Source organism: Echiichthys vipera (assembly GCF_963691815.1).
Source record: "Echiichthys vipera genome assembly, chromosome: 5".
NCBI lineage: Eukaryota > Metazoa > Chordata > Actinopteri > Perciformes > Trachinidae > Echiichthys > Echiichthys vipera.
In genome coordinates, this window is record NC_139830.1 from 970,507 (window position 1) to 983,006 (window position 12,500).

Sequence of the window (12,500 nt, forward strand, 5' to 3'; positions counted from 1 at the left end):
ACGAGCCTCAGCGTCCGCAGGAGGAAGCAGAAAAACAAGCGAAGAAGAAGAAGAAGCAGATTTGTTTGTGCAGCCTCCTCTTCCTCCTCTTCCTCCTCTTCCTCCCGCCGGTACCGGTACCGACCCACCCCCGCGCTCACCGGGGCTCACATTCTGCTCTCGAGGCTCGACGAACGGAAAAGGAGCAGCCGGAGATGGAGGGCAAAGAGAAGGCACCGGCAGGTAGGAGCACCGGGGGCCGGGGGGACCGGGGGGGGCAGGGAGTACCGGGCGGGCCGGGGGCATCGGGAGGGACAGGGAGTACCGGAGGGACGCGGGGGGGACCGGGAGTAACGGGTGGGACCGGGGGGAGGGGGGCAGGCAGGACCGAGAGGACCGGTGGGGGCCGGGGTGGACCGGGGGAGGACGGAGGGGTGAAGCGGGCAGGGAGAGGTGCATGTCGGGTAGAAGTTACTGCGGTAACCGGGATCCTGCAGCTGCACTGGAGCTTTTGAGGTGTGGTTATTATGGGATGGGGTGCAGTGTGTGTGTGTGTGTGTGTGTGTGTGTGTGTGTGTGTGTGTGTGTGTGTGTGTGTGTGTGTGTGTGTGTGTGTGTGTGTGTGTGTGTGTGTGTGTGTGTGTGTGTGTGTGTGTGTGTGTGGATGCAGCAAAACACACACAGAGACAGACAGACAGGTAAACACGTAAGGAGGCGTGAGGACAGAGAGACAGGACGGGACGCTGTGAGACAGATACGAGGTCTGAGAGACAGACAGGTGGTGAGACGGGGACGGTCTGGAGGAGACTTTAGAGACATGAGAGACAGACGGGACAGAGAGACAGACAGGAGAGGACAGACAGGTGAGGACAGAGAGACAGACAGGTGCTTGGACACAGATCCACAGGTAAGAAGGTAGACAGACAGGTGAGGACAGACAGGTGAGGACAGTGGACAGACAGACAGGTGAGGGCAGTGGACAGACAGACAGGTGAGGACAGTGGACAGACAGACAGGTGAGGACAGTGGACAGACAGACAGGTGAGGACAGTGGACAGACAGACAGGTGTGATGTGGGTGTGTCTGAAACTCAAGGGCTTCAGAATGATGCATTGTGGGAGCTGTAGTTCTGAGTTTGGAGACATTAGAGACATATTAGAGACATTAGAGACACATAAGAGACATATTAGAGATATTAGAGACATATTAGAGACATATTAGAGATATTAGAGACATATTAGAGACATTAGAGACATTAGAGACATATTAGAGACATATTAGAGACATTAGAGACATATTAGAGACATATTAGAGATATTAGAGACATATTAGAGACATTAGAGACATTAGAGACATTAGAGACATATTAGAGACATTAGAGACATTAGAGACATTAGAGACATATTAGAGACATATTAGAGACATATTAGAGACACTAGAGACATATTAGAGACATATTAGAGACATATTAGAGACATTAGAGACATATTAGAGATATTAGAGACATATTAGAGACATTAGAGACATTAGAGACATATTAGAGACATATTAGAGATATTAGAGACATATTAGACATATTAGAGACATATTAGAGACATTAGAGACATTAGAGACATATTAGAGACATATTAGAGACATATTAGAGACATATTAGAGACATTAGAGACATTAGAGACATATTAGAGACATTAGAGACATATTAGAGACATATTAGAGACATATTAGAGACATTAGAGACATTAGAGACATATTAGAGACATTAGAGACACTAGAGACATATTAGAGACATATTAGAGACATTAGAGACATATTAGAGACATATTAGAGACATTAGAGACATATTAGAGACATATTAGAGACATATTAGAGACATATTAGAGACATTAGAGACATTAGAGACATATTAGAGACATATTAGAGACATATTAGAGACATATTAGAGACATATTAGAGACATTAGAGACATATTAGAGACATATTAGAGACATATTAGAGACATATTAGAGACATTAGAGACACTAGAGACATATTAGAGACATATTAGAGACATTAGAGACATATTAGAGACATATTAGAGACATATTAGAGACATTAGAGACATATTAGAGACATATTAGAGACATTAGAGACATTAGAGACATATTAGAGACATATTAGAGACATATTAGACATATTAGAGACATATTAGAGACATATTAGAGATATTAGAGACATATTAGAGACATATTAGAGACATTAGAGACATTAGAGACATATTAGAGACATATTAGAGACATATTAGAGATATTAGAGACATTAGAGACATATTAGAGACATATTAGAGACATATTAGACATATTAGAGACATTAGAGACATATTAGAGACATATTAGAGACATATTAGAGACATATTAGAGACATATTAGAGATATTAGAGACATTAGAGACATATTAGAGACATATTAGAGACATATTAGACATAATAGAGATATTAGAGACATATTAGAGACATATTAGAGACATATTAGAGACATATTAGAGATATTAGAGACATATTAGAGACATTAGAGACATATTAGAGACACATTAGAGACATATTAGAGACATATTAGAGACATATTAGAGACATATTAGAGACATTAGAGATATTAGAGACATATTAGAGACATATTAGACATATTAGAGACATTAGAGACATATTAGAGACATTAGAGACATATTAGAGACATATTAGAGACACATTAGAGACATATTAGCGACATATTAGACATATTAGAGACATATTAGAGATATTAGAGACACATTAGAGACATATTAGACATATTAGAGACATATTAGAGATATTAGAGACACATTAGAGACATATTAGAGATATTAGAGACATATTAGAGATATTAGAGACATATTAGAGATATTAGAGACATATTAGAGACACTAGAGACATATTAGAGACACTAGAGACATATTAGAGACATATTAGAGACACTAGAGACATATTAGAGACACTAGAGACATATTAGAGACATATTAGAGACACTAGAGACATATTAGAGACATATTAGAGACATATTAGAGATATTAGAGACATATTAGAGATATTAGAGACACATTAGAGACATATTAGAGACATATTAGAGACACTAGAGACATATTAGAGACATTAGAGACATATTAGAGACATATTAGAGACATATTAGAGACATATTAGAGACATATTAGAGACATATTAGAGACATATTAGAGACACTAGAGACATATTAGAGACATATTAGAGACATATTAGAGACACTAGAGACATATTAGAGATATTAGAGACATATTAGAGACATATTAGAGACATATTAGAGACACTAGAGACATATTAGAGATATTAGAGACATATTAGAGACATATTAGAGACATATTAGAGACACTAGAGACATATTAGAGACATTAGAGACATATTAGAGACACTAGAGACATATTAGAGATATTAGAGACATATTAGAGACACTAGAGACATATTAGAGATATTAGAGACATATTAGAGACATATTAGAGACATATTAGAGACATATTAGAGACATATTAGAGACACTAGAGACATATTAGAGACATTAGAGACATATTAGAGACACTAGAGACATATTAGAGATATTAGAGACATATTAGAGACATATTAGAGACATATTAGAGACACTAGAGACATATTAGAGACATTAGAGACATATTAGAGACACTAGAGACATATTAGAGATATTAGAGACATATTAGAGACATATTAGAGACATATTAGAGACACTAGAGACATATTAGAGACATATTAGAGACATATTAGAGACACTAGAGACATATTAGAGACATATTAGAGACATATTAGAGACACTAGAGACATATTAGAGATATTAGAGACATATTAGAGACATATTAGAGACACTAGAGACATATTAGAGATATTAGAGACATATTAGAGACATATTAGAGACATATTAGAGATATTAGAGACATATTAGAGACATATTAGAGACATATTAGAGACACTAGAGACATATTAGAGACATATTAGAGACACTAGAGACATATTAGAGACATATTAGAGACATATTAGAGACATATTAGAGACACTAGAGACATATTAGAGACATATTAGAGATATTAGAGACATATTAGAGACATATTAGAGACACTAGAGACATATTAGAGATATTAGAGACATATTAGAGACATATTAGAGACATATTAGAGACATATTAGAGATATTAGAGACATATTAGAGACACTAGAGACATATTAGAGATATTAGAGACATATTAGAGACATATTAGAGACATATTAGAGACATATTAGACATATTAGAGACATATTACAGACACTAGAGACATATTAGAGACATATTAGAGACATATTAGAGACATATTAGAGATATATTAGAGACACTAGAGACATATTAGAGACACATTAGAGACATATTAGAGACATATTAGAGACATATTAGAGAGATATTAGAGACATATTAGAGACATTAGAGACATATTAGAGATATATTAGAGACATATTAGAGACATATTAGAGACATTAGAGACATATTAGAGATATATTAGAGACATATTAGAGACATATTAGAGACATATTAGAGATATATTAGAGACATATTAGAGACATATTAGAGACATATTAGAGACATATTAGAGATATATTAGAGACATATTAGAGACATATTAGAGACATATTAGAGACATATTAGAGACATTAGAGACATATTAGAGACATATTAGAGACATTAGAGACATATTAGAGATATATTAGAGACATATTAGAGACATATTAGAGACATATTAGAGACATATTAGAGATATATTAGAGACATATTAGAGACATATTAGAGACATATTAGAGACATATTAGAGACATTAGAGACATATTAGAGACATATTAGAGACATATTAGAGACATTAGAGACATATTAGAGACATATTAGAGACATTAGAGACATATTAGAGATATATTAGAGACATATTAGAGACATATTAGAGATATATTAGAGACATATTAGAGACATATTAGAGACATTAGAGACATATTAGAGATATATTAGAGACATTAGAGACATATTAGAGATATATTAGAGACATATTAGAGACATATTAGAGACATATCAGAGACATATTAGAGACACATTAGAGACATATCAGAGACATATTAGAGACATATTAGAGACATATTAGAGACATATTAGAGACATATCAGAGACATATTAGAGACATATTAGAGACATATTAGAGACACTAGAGACATATTAGAGATATATTAGAGACACATTAGAGACATATTAGAGACATATCAGAGACATATCAGAGACATATTAGAGACATATTAGAGACATATTAGAGACATATTAGAGACATATTAGAGACATATTAGAGACATATTAGAGACATATTAGAGACATATTAGAGACATATTAGAGACATATTAGAGACATATTAGAGACATATTAGAGACATATTAGAGACATATTAGAGACATATTAGAGACATATTAGAGACATATCAGAGACATATTAGAGACATATGCTTTAGGGTGCTTTACTAAAGCCCACCTCTCCCAAACGGGCCGTGGACGGCAAGCGTGCCGCTCCTAGACGTGGTGCGGTTGCACTCACACTGGTCAAAGGAACCAGACTTTAGCCGTGACACGTGCTGGGGCACGGCACGGAGGCACAGTGGGAGGACACCTTAGAGATATTATAGAGGACACTGAGAGTTGCTGGTGTGATTCCTGTTGTTGACTCGTGCCTTTGAGCAGAGCGCTGACGTCCTGATCACAGCTGAGACATTTGTGCATGAAAACGTCACTTTTTCACTTTGTACGCTGATGACACCATCCTGTTACGTGTGTGTGTGTGTGTGTCTGTTTGTCTCTATCTGTGTGTGTGTGTGTGTGTGTCTCTCTCTGTGTGTGTGTGTGTGTTAAATGAGGTCACTTTGTTTACAGACAGATCAGTTTGTCGTATTGATTCTGGGATCGGATCCACACTGTCGGGACTGTAGTGACCTGCTGCTCACACACACACACACACACACACACACACACACACACACACACACACACACACACACACACACAGTCCCAGGGGAGGTGTGTGTTTCTGCTGATCAGCTGAGAAAAACCCAAACACTGTGTGAACACTTCGCTCTCATGATTCATTCACGAGTCTGGACGAAAGCAGACGTAGCGTCTCCGTCAGGTCCGTTCGTGCAGTCGTCCTCGCCTACGGGAGCCGCCATCTTGTCTTTGACTCCGCCTCATATCCTCTGACCAAAAAAGGGCATGTATGTGACGTTGGGGGGAGGGGCGTACGTCAATCTGGGTGACGTTTACCTCCGAGGAGAAGTGAGGGCCAGAGGCTAGCTGTCACTCAAGAGGCCACGCCCCCAATTATTCATAAACTTTAACCTCCAATAAAATAAAAACTAGCCCCTCCCCCTCAGTGTTGTCATGGAGACCTGATCTAAACACACAGACTAGAATGTTCTTTTGTCCTTAAACAGGTTTAATGATGCTGTGTAAACGGCCTGTTTAACATGAAACCTGCCCCTAGTGGACCAAACAGGAAGTCTCTCTCTGTGGGCGGGGCTTGGATCAAACAGGAAGTCTCTTTCTCTGTGGGCGGGGCTTGGATTAAACAGGAAGTCTTTCTCTGTGGGCGGGGCTTGATTGACGACTACTCAATGAATCTTTGCAGCTTCAGTGTTTCTGCACATCCTGACCTTTAACCCTTTAACGAGAGATGCACGATAGCATCCGCGCATGGTCCCTCCTTCTTTTTTCTACGTCCCAACAGGCGCACAGGAAATGACCTCAGAACCGCCGTAGGCCTCGTGCTCGTACACGTGCGCACGCTCGTGCTCGTACACGTGCAAACGTGCTTTACTAAAGCCCACCTCTCCCAAACGGGCCGTGGACGGCAAGCGTGCCGCTCCTAGACGTGGTACGGTTGCACTCACACTGGTCAAAGGAACCAGACTTTAGCCGTGACACGTGCTGGGGCACGGGACGGAGGCACAGTGGGAGGGGGCCCTTAGATCTTGTCATTCATAAAACCATCCAACCTATAAACTATTATCGTATTTATATTCATAATTCTGTAGCACATGTGTGGAAGCAGTCGACCCTGAAACAGAAAACCGATAAGCGTCTGTCCTCGTGTGCACGTCCTCGTGTTCGGGGTGAGGATCAGCAGAGACCTGGACCCAGATCAGGTCCACATCAGCCAGGACTCGATTCCTCCGACGTTAAAGGACAAAGACACTGAAACGTGATGAAACAGAGAAAAGTAGAACATTCACACACGTGAGAGGCTGAAAACAGACGGTTTATAGTGTAAATGTTGTTCCTGTTATTCACGTATTTTATATTTACGTGTTTATATTCTTCATTTTTATATCATTTTCTATATTTCTCTACAATTTATTGCTTCTTATTGATGCTTCTTCTGTTTTCTGTTCACTCTGCTGCTGTAATAAAGAAATATATATATTTATATTTATATATTTTTATCTTTTACTCAAATCTGATGAGAAAACACGAAACACACGACGCAAGTTTACGACGCAATTTTAATACTTTTATTAATGGTTACGTGTTTACTGACACAGATGCTGAGCTCAGCGTGTGTGTGTGTGTGTGTGTGTGTGTGTGTGTGTGTGTGTGTGTGTGTGTGTGTGTGTGTGTGTGTGTGTGTGTGTGTGTGTGTGTGTGTGTGTGTGTGTGTGTGTGTGTGTGTGTGTGTGTGTGTGTGTGTGTGTGTGTGTGTGTGTGTCTGTGTCTGTGTGTGTGTGTGTGTGTGTGTGTGTGTGTGTCCCGCCCTGTTTTATGGCCTTTTGTTCTCCGACCTGGTTCCTCTGGTCTCATCATTCGCAGCAGCCCTCTCTCTCTCTCTCTCTCTCTCTCTCTCTCTCTCTCTCTCTCCCTCTCTCTCTCCCTCTCTCCTCTCTCTCCCTCTCTGTCTCTGTCTCTCTCTCTCTCTCTCTCTCTCTCTCTCTAATAATTGTCAACATGAATGAAACACAACTTTTAATCACAAAAATACAAAAACAAACTAAATCTACAGTTAAAGCTGATGTAGTTTCAGTGGATGTCAGATATTTAGAGCTGCAGCGTTTCTCTTTTTCACCTCAGGAGCCTGTTGTTAGCTTCTTTGGTTGTTGTCAGCCTGTTGTTAGCTTCTTTGGTTGTTGTCAGCCTGTTGTTAGCTTCTTTGGTTGTTGTCAGCCTGTTGTTAGCTTGTTTGGTTGTTGTCAGCCTGTTGTTAGCTTGTTTAGTTGTTGTCAGCCTGTTGTTAGCTTGTTTAGTTGTTGTCAGCCTGTTGTCAGCTTGTTTGGTTGTTGTCAGCCTGTTGTCAGCTTGTTGTCAGCTTGTTAGCTTGTTTAGTTGTTGTTAGCCTGTTGTCGGTCTGTTGTCAGCTTGTTTGGTTGTTGTTAGCCTGTTGTCAGTCTGTTGTCAGCTTGTTTGGTTGTTGTTAGCCTGTTGTCAGTCTGTTGTCAGCTTGTTTGGTTGTTGTTAGCCTGTTGTCAGTCTGTGGTCAGCTTGTTTGGTTGTTGTCAGCCTGTTGTTAGCTTGTTTAGTTGTTGTCAGCCTGTTGTCAGCTTGTTGTCAGCTTGTTTGGTTGTTGTCAGCCTGTTGTCAGCCTGTTGTTAGCTTGTTTGGTTGTTGTTAGTCTGTTGTCAGCCTGTTGTCAGCTTGTTTGGTTGTTGTCAGCCTGTGGTTAGCTTGTTTAGTTGTTGTCAGCCTGTTGTCAGCTTGTTGTCAGCTTGTTTGGTTGTTGTCAGCCTGTTGTTAGCTTGTTTGGTTGTTGTTAGCCTGTTGTCAGTCTGTTGTCAGCTTGTTTGGTTGTTGTCAGCCTGTTGTCAGCTTGTTTGGTTGTTGTTAGCCTGTTGTCAGCTTGTTTGGTTGTTGTCAGCCTGTTGTCAGCTTCTTTGGTTGTTGTCAGCCTGTTGTCAGCTTGTTTGGTCGTTGTCAGCCTGTTGTTAGCTTGTTTAGTTGTTGTCAGCCTGTTGTCAGCTTGTTGTCAGCTTGTTTGGTTTTTGCCAGCCTGTTGTTAGCTTGTTTGGTTGTTGTTAGCCTGTTGTCAGTCTGTTGTTAGCTTGTTTAGTTGTTGTCAGCCTGTTGTCAGCTTGTTGTCAGCTTGTTTGGTTTTTGCCAGCCTGTTGTTAGCTTGTTTGGTTGTTGTTAGCCTGTTGTCAGTCTGTTGTCAGCTTGTTTGGTTGTTGTCAGCCTGTTGTCAGCTTCTTTGGTTGTTGTCAGCCTGTTGTCAACTTGTTAGCCTGTTGTCAGCTTGTTTGGTTGTTGTCAGCCTGTTGTCAGCTTGTTTGGTTGTTGTCAGCCTGTTGTCAGCTTCTTTGGTCGTTGTCAGCCTGTTGTTAGCTTGTTTGGTCGTTGTCAGCCTGTTGTTAGCTTGTTTAGTTGTTGTCAGCCTGTTGTCAGCTTGTTTGGTTGTTGTCAGCCTGTTGTTAGCTTGTTTGGTTGTTGTCGGTCTGTTGTCAGCTTGTTTGGTTGTTGTCAGTCTGTTGTCAGCTCGTTTGGTTGTTGTCAGCCTGTTGTCAGCTTCTTTGGTTGTTGTCAGCCTGTTGTCAGCTTGTTTGGTTGTTGTCAGCCTGTTATCAGCTTCTTTGGTTATTGTCAGCCTGTTGTCAGCTTGTTTGGTCGTTGTCGGTCTGTTGTCTGCTTGTTTGGTCGTTGTTTTCTTGTTGTCAGCCTGTTGTCAGCTTGTTTGGTTGTTGTCAGCCTGTTGTCAGCTTGTTTGGTCGTTGTCAGTCTGTTGTCAGCTTGTTTGGTTGTTGTCAGCCTGTTGTCAGCTTGTTTGGTTGTTGTCAGCCTGTTGTCAGCTTGTTTGGTTGTTGTCAGCCTGTTGCCAGCTTGTTTGGTTGTTGTCAGCCTGTTGTTAGCTTGTTTGGTTGTTGTCAGCCTTTTGTCAGCCTGTTGCCAGCTTGTAGCTTGTTGTCAGCCTGTTGTTAGCTTGTTTGGTTGTTGTCAGCCTGTTGTTAGCTTGTTTGGTTGTTGTCAGCCTGTTGTCAGCCTGTTGCCAGCTTTTATCAGCCTGTTGTTAGCTTGTTGCTAGCTTGTTTGGTTGTTGTTAGCTTGTTGACAGCTTGTTGTCAGTTTGTTAGGTTGTTGTTAGCTTGTTGACAGCCTGTTGTCAGCTTGTTTGGTTGTTGTTAGCTTGTTGACAGCTTGTTGACAGCCTATTGACAGCCTATTGTCGGCTTGTTTGGTTGTTGTCAGCTTGTTGACAGCCTATTGACAGCCTATTGACAGCCTATTGTCGGCTTGTTTGGTTGTTGTCAGCTTGTTGTCAGCTTGTTGACAGCCTGTTGTCGGCTTGTTCGGTTGTTGTTAGCTTGTTGACAGCTTGTTGACAGCCTATTGACAGCCTATTGTCGGCTTGTTTGGTTGTTGTCAGCTTGTTGACAGCCTGTTGTCGGCTTGTTTGGTTGTTGTTAGCTTGTTGACAGCTTGTTGACGGCTTGTTTGGTTGTTGACAGCTTGTTGTTAGCCTGTTGTCGGCTTGTTTGGTTGTTGTCAGCCTGTTATTAGCTTGTTTGGTTGTTGACAGCCTGTTGTCGGCTTGTTTGGTTGTTGTCAGCCTGTTATTAGCTTGTAGGGTGTTGTAAGCCTGTTATTAGCTTGTTTGGTTGTTGACAGCCTGTTGTCGGCTTGTTTGGTTGTTGTTAGCTTGTTGGCAGCCTGTTGTCAGCTTGTTTGGTTGTTGTTAGCTTGTTGACAGCTTGTTGACAGCCTGTTGTCGGCTTGTTTGGTTGTTGTCAGCCTGTTATTAGCTTGTAGGGTTCTTGTCAGCCTGTTATTAGCTTGTTTGGTTGTTGACAGCTTGTTGTCAGCTTGTTTGGTTGTTGTTAGCTTGTTGTCAGCCTGTTGACAGCCTGTTGTCAGCCTGTTGACAGCCTGTTATTAGCTTGTTTGGTTGTTGACAGCTTGTTGTCAGCTTGTTTGGTTGTTGACAGCTTGTTGTCAGCCTGTTGACAGCCTGTTGTCGGCTTGTTTGGTCGTTGTTAGCTTGTTGTTAGCTTGTTATTAGCATGACTCAGCGCTCCTGGACCCGTCTGTTGTTTATAAACTCGGTGGATTCAGATCATATTTGTCTGTCTGGGTTTAAAAGGTGAAATGTGCTCTCAGTCTGTTCCTGTCAACACAATCGATGCTGGACTGTTAGCATGCTGCTAATGGACGCAGTGATGGATGATGATGATGTTTATTTCCTCATAATGTAACAGACCTCTGCAGAAACCTGCGCCTTTAAGAGAGCGTCGCCATGGAGACAGTGCGAGGGAGCGAGCAAGCATTACCTTAAAGTGTATCGTCATGTAGAGAGAGAGAGAGCGAGTCAGCAGACCTCTCTATTATTTATGAGGCTCTTCTGCAACACACACACACACACACACACACACACACACACACACACACACACACACACACACACACACACACACACACACACACTCTGCAGCAGATGAACAGGACGGATGTCTGAGTGCTGCATTAAAACTCCCATCAGCCCCGGCACCGACTCCAACTACATACGCACACACTGCTACACTGAGCGTACGCAGCACACACACACACACACACACACACACACACACACACACACACACACACACACACACACACACACACACACACACACGCACACACACCTCGCCAAAATAAGAGTCCTGACCCGAAGCCTCTGACATCAAAGGACCGTTCTGCTGCCGTTCTTTATTTTTATCCCCATGAACCGAAGCGTCAGCGCGTGGGTCCGTCTCCGTGGGTCCGTCTCTGTGGGTCCGTCTCCGTGGGTCCGTCTCCGTGGGTCCGTCTCCGTGGGTCCGTCTCTGTGGGTCCGTCTCCGTGGGTCCGTCTCTGTGGGTCCGTCTCTGTGGGTCCTTCTCTGTGGGTCCGTCTCCGTGGGTCCGTCTCCGTGGGTCCGTCTCCGTGGGTCCGTCTCTGTGGGTCCGTCTCCGTGGGTCCGTCTCCGTGGGTCCGTCTCTGTGGGTCCGTCTCTGTGGGTCCGTCTCCGTGGGTCCGTCTCCGTGGGTCCGTCTCCGTGGATGCTGCTTAACTCCTGCTCGACGTGTTCAGCAGCTTCAGCGCACGGTTCGAGCGCAGCGACACTTTCCACTGTGACAGAAGGACGATAAATAAAAAAGCAAAAACTACACAATCCAAATGTGAAAGACAACAACAGACGATTTGAACTCAGTTTAATTCACAGTGCCGAATCATAACCAACGTTATCTGTGATGCTTTACATATGGAGACAGTAAAGAACACACTCTGTGACTGATTCATGATTTACAGACACACAACAATTCCCCCATGAGCAGCAAACTTGAGCAAACACTTGTGCTGAAAAACCTTCCCTTTAACGGACAGACGCAGCTCTGTGGAGGACGGACGTCTGTCTGCACCGGAGAGAGGAAAGGCAGACAGACTGACAGAGACACGACAATTCCCCCATGAGCAGCAAACTTGTGCACAAAGTTGGGTTAAAAACCTTCACT

General features: G+C 41.9%; 1 protein-coding gene across 1 annotated transcript in view; it reads left to right on the plus strand.

Moving 5' to 3' along the window:
• Positions 1–28: 28 nt before the first annotated feature.
• LOC310947248 (fibroblast growth factor 12-like) overlaps positions 29–12,500 on the plus strand; it is a gene marked incomplete at its 5' end in the record, with an annotated part of 54,532 nt that continues 42,060 nt past the window's right edge. Inside the window, one exon of the mRNA XM_083914016.1 lies at positions 29–222. Within this exon, the coding sequence (XP_083770142.1) occupies positions 195–222 (28 nt within the window). The remainder of the gene's footprint in view (positions 223–12,500) is intronic.